Here is a 16,330-nt window from a genome sequence, read left to right as displayed (position 1 = left end):
ATCTGATAATAATTGCTCAGTTTTTAGTTAAGCCCCTGAAATTTGTTTCTTTCAATCTAAGTGAAAAGGTTTAAAATGAAAAATATAAAAGGGGTAATTTCTTGCCGGTTCTCTGCACTACAATACGCAACCATTAGTCCATTACGCTCGGTTTACGTAAAAGAGTAGACGAATAAATAAAATTTATTTTTTTTCATATTTTATTTATCTTATTGAAGAAGGTGGATATATAATTGAGAATTTTTTTCCTTATATTTTTATAATTAAAAAAATGATATATACATCAATTTTTTTAGATATATAGTATAATTTTGAGTTAAAAATAATACATACGTCATTTTTTATATATGACATGTCATTTTTATTCATTCATTATTTTTTATCTAATTTTGAGATGATCAATTTTAATTTTAAAATTATCCATTAATACATTATATTTTTTTCATGAAAATTTTTAACTATAATTTTTTTATTTTTACTTTCTATTAGCCCTAATGGAGTATTAATGCGGGCTCCCAGGGGATACCGTGTGACATTTGATTTCTTCATTTTTCTTTATTTTTTAAGCTGATTTTACTTTAATATTCAGGATTAAACTATTGTATTATTGAGGATGGATGCGTAAGGTAAGATGTGCAATGTAACATTTCTCTTTTTATACATATATATATATCCTTTTGTTATGCCGTGGTTATAGGTTTTTTTCTGAATTTTTTGTTTACTTTTTAGCATGTGGTTATGTCTTCTAAGGGTTTGTTTTTATAATTTAGGGGGTTGAATTACAATGATAAACACAAAAATATTTTCAAATTGAAAAAAATTTGGATGTGCTTCATGTGCAGCGTACTATTCATGATATATCAAATATATATAAATTTTGATATCCTAGGCATCACCGTGTGCACTCCAATTCAAAAGACATTTCATTTTACTTTTTCTCGTTAAGTTTGAAATGCGATAAAATTGAAATGTTTTTTATATACAAAACAATGAGACGAAATGGGTGGTCAGAAAATTTTCTAAACTCTCGGAAGCAAACTAGATTTTCTTCCTAAATATATCACAGGAAAATCTGGTGTCGTAGAACTCCAAAATTTTAATATCAGATAAATATATTTAATAGAGTTTAATTAAGGAAAATTTTAATCATGGCTAAGTAAGGATAAAAAGTCAACCGAGTGATTAATTTTAACTGTGGTTAGATAAGGAGTCTTAACTATGGTTAGACAAAGGAAGTCTTATTTGCAACTAAACAAGAAAAATCTCAGTAGATTGTGGAAGCCAGGTAAATGGATTTGATAAGTCTGGAGGACCCAATATCGAATCCCTAGTGGGGCGATTCAATGTTGAGTTCTGATGAGTGAAGTCAGGTGGAGAAAACCCAAGAGGGGGGTAACTCTAAGTTCTGGTAAGTGAAATCAAATGGAGAAAATTCTAAGGGGAAGTAACATTATGTAACAGGAAATCTTGGAGAAGTGAATTCCAAGCAAAGTTGATCGGATGATTTTCGGTCGACAGCGCACGATCGACCAGACCAGCGAATCTTGGTAAATCTAAATTTAGTTTTACCATAGTATTGTGTATTGCTATTATTGTTGTTGAGTAATGTTGTATTACAAGAAAAATCTTAGTGGATTATGGATCAGACACTAAGTAGAGAAGTCCAAATAAGTTTAGAGGACCATGTTTGGTTGGTAGGTTGAGGTAAGCAACTGGAGTGAGCGACGGTGAGATCATGTTCTTGAAATCAAGAAGATTTCCAAGTTGACATCAAAATAGTTTTACTGTCAATTACTACTCATGTATTTTACTATTCATACATTACTGCTGTGCTAACTTTGTGTTGTGGGGATATTTTATACTATTGTGCAGACTAACTCTGTTTTGCATAATCCAGGTGGATCGGTCGATCGAACAGGAGGATTGGTTGACCAAACTAAGTTGACACAGCACAAAGTGATATAGTAGAACACATTTGGTATACAAGGGAATCAGTCGACCGAACCTAATGATCAGTCGACCTAACATTAATTAGCATCGATGACAAAGCAGATTCGGATTCCAGCGAAGAAGGCAATTTGAGGGATCAGTCTACAGAACAAGGTGATTAGTCCACCGAACCTTTAATGACATTAATTACGCAAAGATCAAATCTTGTCATCGAAGGTGATACGGTGCATAATGGTAGGGTCTGGTCAAGGAGATGTGACAGTCAGAAGTAAAGGGGGCATGACAGTCAGAAGTCAAGGGGACGTGACAGTCAAAAGTCAAGGGTGTGTGACAGTCAGAAGTTAAGGGGACGTGACAGTCAGAATGTTAGGGGACGTGCAGTCAGAGGTCGAAGGGGCGTATCGCTCAACAGAAGAGCTATAACTGTTAGAAGCTGATAACCAGTTAATACTTGGTCGAGAGAACCAAATCTGGAATTCAGATCAATTGCTTGGTCGGGAGGACCAGATCGAGAATTCAGAGCGATTGCTCAGTCGGGATTACTAGATCGGGAACTCAGACTGATGGCATAAGGAACAGTGATAGAAGAGCGGGAACTATCTCTACCGGTTTGGTTTTCTCAAGAAGACCCACATATAAGAACCTGGCATACCCGGCCAGAATACAGCAGACTACTTAGATATATCCAAGTCAGGCTCATTGATTACTGGTTGTAAAGAGGTCTTTTGTCCATGCTCGATCAACAAAAACGATAACTGAGTCAGGAAATCATAACCACTTGTCAGAAAATAACTGCTGCCTATCAGGGAATATTCTAACGGTCGGTAACTCGTTGCTAATAGAACCTTCCGTCGACCTATAAGAGGGTGCCATGCGCCACTCACCGCCAGACAAAGTCTGACATATGACATTCCCTGACACAGGTCAGACACCAGAAGTACGCACTGTCATATAAAAATGGAGGGTCCTCTCCCTTACGCAGGTATGCTCACGAACTTTTTTTCATCTGTCTTCTACTTTCTACATTCTTTACTATTGTTTCTGGGGAAAAAGGATCTGACTTAAGCGTCGGAGGATCTGCTCTGGGACTTTTTCCCTGGTTCTTGGTCCCTAACGTGTAGGGTGCTTGCCTGAGTGTGTGCAGGACTCGTGTACCATTCTCTTCGTCGTCACCCCTCGTCAGCCATCCTCAATAGTACTTTCGGAGAAGCTAGGTCACCCCTCGTCACATCAACATCACTGACAGCTTGCCCCGCTTCCGTCTGACTCACATTCCGGACGGGATCAGAAGGAAAGCACAATATTCAATCGACCGATAGAGCATTCGATCGATCGAACGGATTAGTCGACCGAAGGGCTTTTCGGTCGATCGAACTTGGCTTATAAAAGGACCTCGAGATTTGAGCCTACAAAAAAGACTTTGGCTGTGCAAATTCTCTGTTCTACTCTGTTTGTGCTTCTGTCATTCAACGTCTCAACTTCACGTGCAAGCTACTAGCTGAGAAGTGGTAATGAGCTTCAACATCTATTTCTATTGTCAGTATATTTTAATTAAGCTTGCATTGTTTACTTTCTAAAAGATAGTAGTGTATTATTATTTTATCATCTGTACGAATTGCTTCTTTTCGAAGATTTTAAGAAGAAGAATTATAATGAATTGTATAATAATATGATCAAAGATCGCAAGTCTTGAAGTAAGAGTCGATATAGACTGCGAACTAAATAACCACCTGAGTCATTTTTATTAGTTTTAATATTTTAATATAGACTACTTTACTTTGATCAATTTGTATTGATAAAAGGAAAAATTTTAAAAGAAAAAATTTCAATCCTTCAAAATCTGCCTTAATGGAGCTAAATTTCAACAAAGATGAAACAGAGCGTGTATCTGCTAGGAAGTTTTGAAGTGGCTTCGACATTCTGGCAAAGACTGAAACATTTGATTGTAAGAAATAGACATGAACACTGCAGCAAACACCTACAAGATGAGACAAGAAGAAGAAGAAGAAGAAGAAGAAGAGAGGAGGATGTGTCTTTTGTCTCTTCCCCTTAACCAACTTATCCAATTCTAAACCATTATTTATTTATTTATTTCTGGGAATTTGCCCATTGGCTTAGTATATGTGCATCTCCAACTATAATAAGGCATAGCTGGACCCAACTACGGAAGAAGATAGCAATAAAACAAATATATATGACTAGTACTCTAGAATAAACTTATCATTGAGTTTGTGCTTTGACGAATGCATGTCTAATGATAAACTATTCGATACTTATCAGCATTGGATATTAATTTAAGAGTATATTTGCATCATCCCTGCACATCTTACATGATTATACAGAGTCCAAGGAGAAGAATATTTGGACGGCAGGCCAAAGTTGAATCCTCGACTATGTTGAACAAAATCATCATTCTCACTTTTTTTTTTAATGTTTTGAAATTATATCTAGAAAGGTGTCAATTGATATGGAGATATGAAGAAATGAGATCAGGGTCTTCGCGGAAATTTAGAGAAATCTGGTCGCCGGTATTCCATATATGCTTTCTTGCCCTCATTAGCCTCTTCAGTACCATAGAAGACGAGCGTTGCATTTCCGCCTAGCTCCTAAAAAGGTAAGAAGATAACAGTGAGCTAGTGAGGAGTCTTTCTCGATAATTCTTTGCATTTAAATATCATTTGTCATTGTTCTTGTTTTAGATGAAATAGGCACTTGCATGTAGGAAAACAACATATTCAAAGAACAAAAAGATATGTTACGCCGATACCTGCAGGCCAACATGGCCATCGTCTACAGCATTAAGAGCAGATTTCAAGATCCGGATTGCTGTTGGACTGTTTCTTAAAATCTCACGGCACCATTTCAGTGTCTCAAGTTCTAATTTCTCCAACTTCAAAGAAAGAGCAGGTTTTTAGTTTTCATGCAGCATAACTGAAGAGAATGAAGACTTGTACTTTACTCTGTTTAAGCAACTGTAACATAACTTATTTTAATGCACTTACTGGGACTACTACGTTAACAAGTCCCATTTTCTCTGCTTCATAAGCACTGTAGAATCTGCACAAAAACCACATCTCGCGCGCCTTCTTAGGACGGATCTATTTACAGCCAACAAAATGCAATATCAGTTCACAAAAACAAGAAGGTTTGACGAGAATAAAGATGCTGCATTCACCAAATAACCATAGTGAGAACTTTTATCTCGAGTAAACATAGCTCATTTCTTGACAGCCAAAATTGTCTTACCAAGCGGGACATGATTGAAGATCCATAACCAGCATCAAAGCTTCCCACCTGTAACATACATCAAGGTTGAAGCTGTTATTATCACAACACCTTTCAGGATGAGGTAATTAACATTATTATTATTGATCTAAGAAACATTCTTTGGCACAAAAATAGATGCAACTGTAAGAATAAGTCTTCAAGAATAAAAGAAAAAACTAGAACCTTGGGCCCAGTCTGGCCGAAAATTGCATTATCAGCTGCAATAGTTAAGTCACAAACCATATGTAATACGTGACCGCCACCAACAGCATAACCTGCTACCTGATTTCAAATCAAAACAGAACATATATTTAGAGGTGGAAGAACCAAGACTAGAAAGAAAAGCTTAAAAGTAGTGTACCATTGCTATTACTGGTTTAGGAAGCCTGCGTATCTGTACCTGAAAAAAAATGAAAGTGGGCTAGCAGTGCTCTTAACAAACGATAACTGGATAATGCAGGGCTAATATTCAGAAAACCTTCATGCCATACTGCAATCCAAGCATGCCCCCATAAGAATTGACAGATTCATTATGTAGCAACATTTAATATTCATTCAACGTGAGTATCAATCACGTTAGACACTAGAAACTACTGAGGTTTCAAGAAGCCTAAGTAGTAACTATTCTTCACTCAAGCACATTGTATATTCGATCCAGTATCCGAGCAAGGATAAATTACACTCTAGGTCTTACCATAAACGAACCCAGTGTAACTAATTGTAAACAAACAAAACAATGAAAAAGAAGGGAGAAAAAAACAAAAACTAGGCTTACAAGATTTGCATTTGAAAAAAAACTCATGGTGCATAGAATCTTGTGAGAAAAGTATTTAGATTGTATGAAACATTAGATTCCAAACAATCTCAACATGCTTTTGGTTTCTCTTATACCTACAGTTCTAACTTATAGTTGTCCCACAAATTTACAGGCACATTAAAATATGAATGGAAGAACCACAACATTAAAATGTTGGTTAGGATCAAGGTTTACAGCTAATCCAATAGATAAAGAAAAAACATTCACCTGGAGATCCAACACATTAAGACGGCCAAAATTTCCAAAATCAGCATACCCATCGGGACCTCTTAATGCCTGATCACCACCACTATAGAAAGCTTTTGTTCCCTATTTAAAGTGAAAAAGCAAAAGAAAAATGTGAATAAAGGAAAATATGAAGATGTATCTCTCCACAATCCACAGCCAATAAGTAATTTTTTGAGGGTTTCCTCTTTCCCAATATTTTATCTATTTGATACTGTGTATACATCATAAATGGCAATTTTCATTGCAATAGTTGGTAGCATAAAGATGAAACCGTCACCTCGGCAACCCTCCACTATTTGAAAGGGAGATAAATCACAAGGGGCTTCACCTAACAACATAGCGCATGCAAGGAGGGATTGTGGTAACTAACGGGTATTCCACACCCGTTGGAAACCCTAGTTCTATTAGCAGTAACATCCTTGCATGAACCGACTATGTTAGCCCGTGGGGATAAATTTCATTTCAATAGTTGAGCCATGTTACGATATCAAATAATCAAATAAAATGGCTTTTATTTCACATCTATTGTGTACCTTTCCAGTAAGAATGATCACACCAATAGTATTGTCATCCCTAGCATCATTAAATGCCCGAATAAGCTCTTTAATAGTATTTGGCCTAAAAGCATTCCTTCTTTCTGGACGATTGATTGTGATCTGTAGCAGTAAAGGAATGCTTGAAATTGCACTATGATGTTGATTGAAATAAACGAACGCTTATATCCACAAGTCCAAACACAATAATTCACAGCAAACAAGAGATTAAAGAAGAATATAAATCCTTTTTTCAGAATAAAAAGAAATTTTCAACTTTGAATTGTATGTACGATCAAAACACTTCTGATTAATCGAGAAGCCAAGATTATCTTTCTACAGGAAAAGCATCAAACTTTATTAATTTGAAGAGAGTTTGTAATGCAGTTAAAAAATTAGGGGTAATTAAGAAAATTCCTTTAAAGATTTAAAGTTTAAAAATTCTATATGTTCCTTAATTGCTAGAGTTGTCAAAATCTTTTTATAGATAAATTAGGCATTTAAAAAAGTTGATTATAATTTTAGAGATAAGCCATGCTTTTCTTAGATGACTAAGTGTATAAAAGGGGTTAGATCTTATGTATTGAATTATCTTCCAGTTCACAAACACTTTTACTCGTGAATTCAGCTGTTCACTTCAAGTCCTTGGAATGTGATTTTTTTTGTAGAGCATCAGTTTGCTATACAAGAAATTGCATTATCCGTTGTTTGTCAAAATTAGAGAAGAAAAAGGTCATCCAGTAAACTTTCCGTAACAGAAACGTATCGAGAGGCAGGAAGCTCAACCTTTAGTTGCTAATTCTAATTGCTCGAGGTGTAAGCGTTTCTCAAGAGTCGTAATCGAGAACCATAAGAACCAGAAAAAATTAACACGAAGCAGAATTCTGCATTGCACTAACCATAAGCTCATCTCGATAGCACATTTTTCTCAAGAACAGTTATTTTTCCATGATCGCAAACCATAAGTTGATCAAAAAAGTTCTCCATGTTGGATTTAGTAAGGGCTTAGCTTAGGTTTAACTTGAATACAGACAAGACGTTGTTTCAATCGCATATCCTAATTTAACCAGTTACAAATTGCAAAATTAAATTGGAAAAGATGTTACCTTTGCAATTCCTTCGCCTACGGCTTTCTCGTACACAATGTCAGTGTACTCCTTCCCGGACTCGTCGCGGGCCGGACTCCACGTCGCTACTCGCATCGACACCTCTCCATGGACCCGATGGTAACTATCTCCAGTCGAAGCGGTCGCTCGCCGGACAATCGAAGCCGGGGGTGAAGGGGACGTGAGGGGCGATAGGTGAACGGTGATCTTAGCGATCCTTCTCTCTGCGTCGCCGAGCAACGTTCCCGGAATGTCAGCCATCGGAGGAGTCCACGGAGCCGAGGCTTGTCGTTGGATCTGGAATACATAAAGGATGACAGATGGAGCCGCCGACGACCACACGATATCGGATAAGGCAACAACGAGAGGGACACCGACCAGGCTCCTACGGTGAAGTGTTGTCTAACGGGACGAAGAAGATTCTCTGGGCCGGGCCGAATTTTTCATCGCCTTTTTTTATTAGAAATCAACCGGTCTAATTTAAAAACTTCCCTTGACCGGACCGGTTCGGGACACAAACTATTCGGCCCCACCACCTCCTGGCTTGCCTCCAGTGGAAGCGAACTCCAGGATCCCCGCGGTCCGAGGTGTCGGTCAATCCCGGTCCGGCTCGGCCAGCGTCAAAAGCCGGCGACGGTCTCCGCTGCTGCTGCTGCCACCACCGCCACCACGCGTAAAGCGGTGGCGCTACGTTACGCTCGGGACCACCACCACCCACCTCACAAGACCCGTCGCATCACACCGTCGCCAGAAAATTCAACTGCAACTACTATTCCATCCAAAAGAAGCGTCGCCAGTTGGCGCCCACCCGTCCCGAACCATCTATGGCATCACAGCCAACACCGTCTGACGACGGAATCATACACGTGGCGGGGCTCCATCGCCCTCCTGCAGCCGCTGCCTGTGCTGACGGCCACAGCGCGAGCGGGCGCCAGCAGTAGTGGTCAAGAAAGCGAGAGAAACTCCGCCCTCGAGGCGCGACAGCGCGATCGGAAAGCGCGACGGGGATGATGATGCTCGAATCGGCGACGTCGGTCGTTCTCTTTTGCTCGCTTCCAAGCTCTCTTTCTCGGGGCCGCCGCCTCGCTCGAAGTTCGCGCCGATTGGATTTGGTAGTCAGACGATGCCGCAGCGATCGTCTCTCTCCATCTCCCCGCCCGTCTCCGCTTTCCAAAAGATGCCTCCATGTATCTCCAATCTCCAGACGTGTCTGCTTCTGTCGGAGCAAACTTTTGACGACGATCTCCTGATATGGATCATCAACTGTTCCACTTCCCGGCCCCCCAAGCCACATCAGCTCGTACCGTTGGGCTCCACCTCCTTTAACTTTCTTCTTTCGACCTTTGACTTGAGGAAGATGGTAGAAGTAAGAGAGTGAGAGAGGAAGGGACTCACTCACACTATCGCACCAGGTAGAACGTTAGAATGATTGGTAGTTTGTCAAAAGACGCAGCTATTTGAAAATCTCTTCTTTTTATTTGAGCTCTTTTTCTTTTTCTTTCTTACCTTACCCTCCCCTGCAACGTAAAACGTCACGTGAGGAGGCTGGAAGGATCACGTGCTTAATGTTGTTTTGTGTTGTGCTTGTTGGATTATGATCAGCCTCGTGATTGGGAGAAGTGCGAGATGGTTGCATAGATTACATGCATGGAAGACTGTTCCTTGAATCACGTGGCCTCTTTTGACCGCCCAATGACCAACTCGATCTGTCTCCTCTGACCGGCATCGCCATGGTTTGCTGCGCCTCTCCCTCTTAAGACTGTGACACCACCGCCGTGTCATCACACATCGCCTTGTTCTCGCGTACCGCCAACCCGACGCATACGTCGTTGTTCTGGCAGTGCTCGTATTATAAGAAGCAGAGCAGGCGCAGAGCAGAAGGCAACAACGCAGACCGCCAACTTGCATCTCTCTCCCTCTCTCTGCAAACCCGAGGAGGGGGCATCCATCCACCCCGCTCACTGAGGAGTGACGTGGAGGAGGTGAAGCGAATTGAAGCGCCAACACTGGCGCTGCACCCATCCCGGAGGAGGATCCCTTCTCCATCTGCACCACAACACGACGCCATCTTACTGCTCCTCCTCCTGCGCTTCTCTACCCCCCATGCAAAACATGCATTTTAGTATCCATTATCAAACATAAGTACCCTTCATCCCATTCATTTGTTTAACATCCTCACTCTGCTTGAGAATCGACAGACCCCGATCTCCCACTTCCCGAGTTAACCGCACGTTATTACCTACATTGTTTAATTTATGCCCCAAAGCCTCATCAGTAGGTTGCATTATAGAAAACCTTTTTCCTCTTTAAAGGACGCACTAGCTCTGTATATTGCACTTTGTAGTTCTCAGATTTTGGTCTTCACTTTTCCCATCTGGATGCTAGTCTTCCTCACAGCCACAGGCGCAGTACTACGTGCTCTGTTCCGTTGTTAAAAGAGTTCCCCCACTCCACTCCTTCATTATTCTCCCCTTACCCTTGTTTCAGATTTATTGTTGCTCTCTTTCTTTGTGCCTAGCCATGCTGCGCCAGTGCGACCACCAGAGCAGCGCGTACCCCTGCTCTTGCGGGTTCGCCAATGGCGGCAGCAGCGGCGGTGCCGCCGCCTTCTCGTTTCTTTATCCAGTGACGACGACGAAGCAGTTCATGGACGAAGGCTGCGATGCGGACGTGTATTCCGGTCGCTCTTCGCCTTCGTCGGTGGACTGCACCTTGTCGCTGGGGACCCCTTCCACTCGTCAAACAGAGCACAAGACATCGGCGCCGTCCTCCGCCAAGATCCAACGGCCGTCTTCGTGCATGTGGGATATCCTATCTCAGTCCAAGAACTCCTCCATGGGCTCCAATGCGTCGTCGAATGGTGGAACATCGATTCTGGGCGGTGACCCGCTGCTCCTCGCTCGCCGGTGTGCCAACTGCGACACCACCTCCACGCCATTGTGGAGAAATGGACCGCGCGGACCTAAAGTAATTGATCACAAACTCACATTAACTTCGCCAATGCCAGTACTGTATTCATTGCCTCTTCCTAATGCCCAACTGATTTGGTTCCATGCAGTCATTGTGCAACGCCTGCGGCATTCGCTTCAAGAAGGAAGAGCGCCGGGCGGCAGCGTCCACGGCGCCGCCCTCGTCGTCGCCGGCGGCCGGCGAGTACGGCTACCACCACCGGCAGCACCAGTCACCGTGGAGCTGCTACGCTTCGTCCGCCATCAAGAACAGCTCGTCACTGACCTTGTACGATGACGTGGCGGACGCCGGGGAGGCACCGTACCGGCCGTGGCAGTTCAACATCGCGCCTTCGGCTCAGTTCCCGGTCCGAGACCGGCCCAGCCTTTTCCAATACAATTAATTAGCTAGAAAAAAATTTGATGTGCGAGTACTCCAAGTGTTCGATTAAAAGCCCCATAGAAGCAGCATTAAGTTTCAATCAATACCACATTTGCAGCCACCACAATCGATATAATATAAATTATTAAGTTTTGTTTTTACTAATTTACCAATCATGAAATCCTTCTATTTTTTTTTTCATTTTCAGATTCTCTGGAACACTTAATTAGATGAGTTCGTGTTGAATCTTATTCTGTTTAAGAGATATGGCATTTTGTAGTTTTATTTTCCATCTTCCCACTCTACATTGCAAAATTCCGTCAAACAGTCGCGAATCAACTTGTAAGTTTATTTTCATTTAAAATATTTATTTTGAAATATTGGCATCTTAATAATAATTTAACATAAATATTTCAACTGACAGATCATATGAGGTAGAAAAAAGCTCTTTCAAGAGTTACAGAATAAGATTCATCTGAACTTGGTTGATCAAATCTTTTGCTTTAATGAGGCACAATACTCAAGGATTTCTGCTTGGATGAGGTTGAATCCGATGAGATTTTGTATGAGGTTTGATCATTTCTGAAAGTGGGGGGATGATATGTTGACTAGGAGTGATGTCGAGATAATTAATTTGTATGGTGACGGGAAGAAGATTTTAAATTAGGAGAAATAACTTTAAATGATCTTGTAGCTAAGAGCTGCGGATTTGTGTATATCACATATAGAGTCAACGGAAATATTAGAGTAAAAATTAATAAAGGAGTCTCTGACGCAGATACTTCAATGTTCAAGTTAGAATAGTAGCCGAGCGAGATAGAAAAAATGATGAATAGTAGAATAATAATGTAAATGTATGAGTGTACGGATGCGTATACATTCACACGTGTACCTGACAAATGGAAAGAACCTTTTTTTATACTCTCTCATAACCTCCGCGTTAATGAGGTGACAAAGAATGTCTAGTGTTAGAGTATATTAAGTGGTGGAGTATGTACGATAATCTTTCTACAGGCGGAGGAAGACAACATTGCACGTATATGCCAGAGTAATGATATATTCCTGACATGTCGTTACGATTCTCTGACAATGTTATCTCCTAGAAGGAGTTCAATCATCTCTTTAGCTGATCGGGAATATATTGGGAGTAATGCTCCAGAGAAGTGGGGAGCTGAGCCCCTAAGGTTTGACCGGCGCTAGGGCCGTCCGGGTTTATGATGAGAACCTTACATTGAAGTAGGGAGTAGTGCCCCGTAAGTTCGATCAACACTAGGCAGATCAGCTGTAGATTGGGATCTCTGCCTCTGTAAAGTGGGAAGCTGAGCCTTGTGGTTCGACAGACGCTAAGTCCGACTGGGTTTATGTTGGGGATTTAGCACCCATCTGGACAAGATATCCAGTCGGACTTTATGTTAGGGGTTCATCTTGCACTTGGCTACTATACTTGAAGATAGAGTCCGGTCCAACGGGATGATGTCCTAGCGTGTTCAATCGGTCAGAGCACTCGACGGTGACACTAGACTTATTTTAGCATGGCACTGATCGATACGACCCGAGAGTTAATCCCTTCTTGACTTTGACCACTATATTAACAGAATTTCTTGACATCGAACCCCAGTTCAGGAGTCTCATCATACTTGTTGTATCACTAGCTTCGATTTCAAGTCTAATCGAAGGAGGCTGTAAGCTTAATTGACTACGAAAGGAAAAGAGAGACAGATGGGAAGGTAGAAACCTTCAATGCAAGACTTATTGTGAAAGGGTACTCTTATAATGAAATTTTTTTGCTGGTAGCCATACTTAAGTCTATCTCGATACTCTTATCTATTGCCGCTCATATGAATTATGAGGTTTGACAAATGGATGTCAAAACAGCTTTCCTTAACGAAAGTCTTGAAGAAAACATCCATATAAAGCAACCGGAAGGGTTTATTGCAAAGGGCAAAGAGCATCTAGTATGTAAGCTCAATCGATCTATTTATGGGCTGAAGCAAACTTCAAGGTCTTAGAACATCCGGTTTAATGAAGTAATCCAGTTATATGGATTTATTCAGTGTCTGGATGAGTCTTGTATATACAAGAAGTGTGATGGAAACGTGGTAGTATTTCTTGTACTATATGTAGATGTCATTTTGTTAGTTAGAAACAATATCAAAGTGTTGTCGGAAGTAAGGGTATGGTTGTCCAAGCAATTCAATATGAAGGACTTAGGAGAATGCGCACATATTCTTGAGATCAAAGTAATAAGAGATCGCAAGAAAAGGATGTTGTGCTTGCCCCAAGCTTCATATATCGATACAATCCTTGCTCGTTTTAACATGAAAGATTCCATTAAAGGTTTTTCTACCTTTTAGGCATGGAGTAGCTTTATCTAAAGAGATGTCTCTGAAGACATCAAAAGAGATAGAAGAAATGAAGACAGTTCCTTATGTTTCAGCTATAGGAAGCCTAATGTATGCTATATTGTGCACGAGATCGGATATCTATTTTGCTATGGGCATGATTAGCAGATATCAAAGTAATATAGGACCGGAACATTAGACTGCTGTAAAGTATATATTAAAGTACCTTAGAGGGACTAGAGATTATATGCTAGTTTACAGGGCAGATAGTTTGCTCCCTATGGGATACATGGATTTTGACTTCCAATTAAATAGGGACAATAGTAAGTCGACCTCAGAGTTTTGTGTTTACTTTAGGAGGTAAAGCCATAATAATGAAGGAGTGTTAAGCATAGATGTTTTTCGAACTCCACCTTAGAAGCTGAGTATGTGGTAGCCTCTGAGGCAGCCATAGAAGCTGTATGACTCAGAAACTTCATGATGGACTTAGATGTGATTCCTGGTTTATCCAAAATTGTTACAATGTATTGTAACAATAAGTGGTGCAGTAGAAAACTCGAAGGAACCACTAGCCCATAAGACAAGTAAACACATAGAGCGCAAGTACCACCCAATACAAGACATCATATAACGTGGAGAAGTTGTTGTCGCCTAAATTGCATCAGATAATAACCTGGGAGATCTTTTCACTAAGACTCTTAAGGAAAGAGCTTTTGATGGACATGTTGAAGGATTGAGAATCAAATGTATGGCAGGGAATATGACAACATAATCTTTTTGTATAAGTGGGAGATTGTTAGAGTGTATACTAAAAGCCTAGCTTTTTGTATAAACATTTATTTAGAAATAAGAATCACATTGGTCAAATGTTTATATTTATATGCTAAAGTATAGTTGTTCAATTAATTTATATTGTAGATGCCATGGTGTGTGGTGTCACACACAGAAAATCATGTTATCAATTCCTTATAAATTATAAACAGTAACTCACGACTAAGATGGAAAAGGAACAAACCATAGGAATAGTCGTAGTGTAATTTAGTATTAGTTTATCTTAACTATAAACAGTAACTCATGACTAAGATGGAAATGAACAAACTATTGGAATAGTCGTAGTGTAATTTAGTATTAGTTTATCTTAACTATAAAATTACACTAGTACACTCGGAGTATATTGGGTAGAACCATTTAAGGTAAGTTCTTTTTATACTGACTGAATAAAAAAATAAGACCTTTGTTATTATGGAAGTGTGTGCTCTTAATCCTGATATAATAACAAATACATATATCTAGTGTTTATTTCTTTGACTTATCAATGGGTGGGATTTAGTTCAATAAATCAAGAGGTCCGATAAGTTGAGAAATGATATTATTTATAGTGTGTATTGTTGATTATAGAAGGAAACTATGTCTTAGTAATCTAAGTTGATAATGCCCCCAAGAGGAGCTCATAAGGATTATCATATAAACCCTGCAGGTGGACTTAGTTTGACATGACGATAAGGTTGAGTGGTATTACTCTTGGAGCTAGATATTAATTAAGTGAGTTGTCAATAACTTATTTAATTAGTGGACATTCTATATCTTAAACACAAGGAGACTAACATACTCATGATAAGAAGAAGCCCATATAGTAATATGGGATTGGTGCGGTAGTTCAATAATAACTCTTTAGTGATATAAGTTATTATTGATGAACTCGAGTTGTGTGTTCGGGGTGAACACGGGAAGCTCAAGTTCATCGGGAGACCAAAACCAATTCCTCCTCTCGGTCCTGTTGTAGCCTCTTATTTATAATGTATTATACCCACTCACACCCACCTTCTTACCTACCTTAAGGTAGTTGGCCAAGCCTAGCTTGGAGCCCAAGCTAGGGCCGGTCAAACCAAGGTGAGTTGGTTCCATTGAGTGGCCGACCCTAGCTTGAACCCAAGCTTAGGTGGTCGGCTAAAATAAAATAAAAGGGATTTTATTTTTCAAAATTTTTCTTATGTGGAAGCCATGGTTTTAAAAGAGAGTTTAAAATTTAAATATTTTCTTTTATAACTTTCTACAAAAGATTAAGTGAAAGGTTTGATATCTTTCCTTATTTGTAGTTAAAAGGAAGTTTTTAATTTTTGATAAAACTTTCCCTTTTTGTAACCATCTTCATGATTTAAAAGAGAGTTTTAAAATTAAATCTTTCTTATTATTGTTTCTACAAAAGATTAAGAAAAGATTTGATATCTTTCCTTATTTGTAGATTGAGAGGAGGATTTTAATTTTAAAGAAAACTTTCCTTTTGGAAATCATCCACATGTTTTAATAGAGAGATTTTAATTTATAAAAGTTTTCTTTTATGACCAACCATGAAGGGAATTTTCAAAAGAGAAATTTTTATTTCTGGAAACAAATTAGTAAGTTTTAATTTTGTGTTTGAAACTTTCATTTTTTTGGAGGGATTGAGGTGGCCAGCCATTAGAGGTTTAATAAGGATATTTTAATTAAATTTTCCTTCTTAAACAATAGCAAAGAATATAAAGAAGTTATAAAACTTTCCTTATTTGCCAAGACCAAGGAATATAAAAGAGAGGGTAGAGGTGCCTCGCCTCATAACATATCATCTATTATTTCTCTCTCTTTTCTTCCTTGGTGTGGCCGACCCTATTCCTCTTCTCCTTTCTTCTTCTTGTGGCCGAACCACATCATCTCTTGGAGCTCTTGTGGTGGCCAGATTTTGCTTGGAGAAGGAGAGAAAAGAGGCTTTGTTTCTAACAT

The 16,330-nt window shown here is 39.7% G+C and overlaps 2 protein-coding genes across 2 annotated transcripts; one reads left to right on the top strand and one right to left on the bottom strand.

Annotated features, from left to right (window-relative positions):
- Positions 1 to 4,202: 4,202 nt before the first annotated feature.
- On the bottom strand, positions 4,203 to 8,307 carry LOC122032657 (1,4-dihydroxy-2-naphthoyl-CoA synthase, peroxisomal-like). The gene is made up of 9 exons (XM_042591972.1): positions 7,902 to 8,307; positions 6,796 to 6,918; positions 6,242 to 6,343; positions 5,579 to 5,617; positions 5,401 to 5,499; positions 5,197 to 5,244; positions 4,953 to 5,048; positions 4,718 to 4,840; positions 4,203 to 4,556 (listed from the first exon to the last, which is right to left on the bottom strand). Exons 1-9 carry the CDS (start codon positions 8,160 to 8,162, stop codon positions 4,440 to 4,442), a joined length of 1,008 nt encoding a protein of 335 aa, XP_042447906.1. The 5' UTR covers positions 8,163 to 8,307; the 3' UTR covers positions 4,203 to 4,439.
- Positions 8,308 to 9,575: 1,268 nt separating this feature from the next.
- LOC122030987 (GATA transcription factor 19-like) lies at positions 9,576 to 11,420 on the top strand. The gene is made up of 2 exons (XM_042590033.1): positions 9,576 to 10,868; positions 10,960 to 11,420. The coding sequence occupies exons 1-2, from the start codon at positions 10,422 to 10,424 to the stop codon at positions 11,251 to 11,253; spliced, it is 741 nt and encodes a 246-aa protein (XP_042445967.1). The 5' UTR covers positions 9,576 to 10,421; the 3' UTR covers positions 11,254 to 11,420.
- Positions 11,421 to 16,330: the final 4,910 nt, after the last annotated feature.

This window comes from Zingiber officinale, chromosome 11A (genome assembly GCF_018446385.1).
Source record: "Zingiber officinale cultivar Zhangliang chromosome 11A, Zo_v1.1, whole genome shotgun sequence".
NCBI classification, from domain to species: domain Eukaryota; kingdom Viridiplantae; phylum Streptophyta; class Magnoliopsida; order Zingiberales; family Zingiberaceae; genus Zingiber; species Zingiber officinale.
Note: the sequence above shows the minus strand (reverse complement) of the source record. Positions and strands in the feature narration are given on the sequence as shown.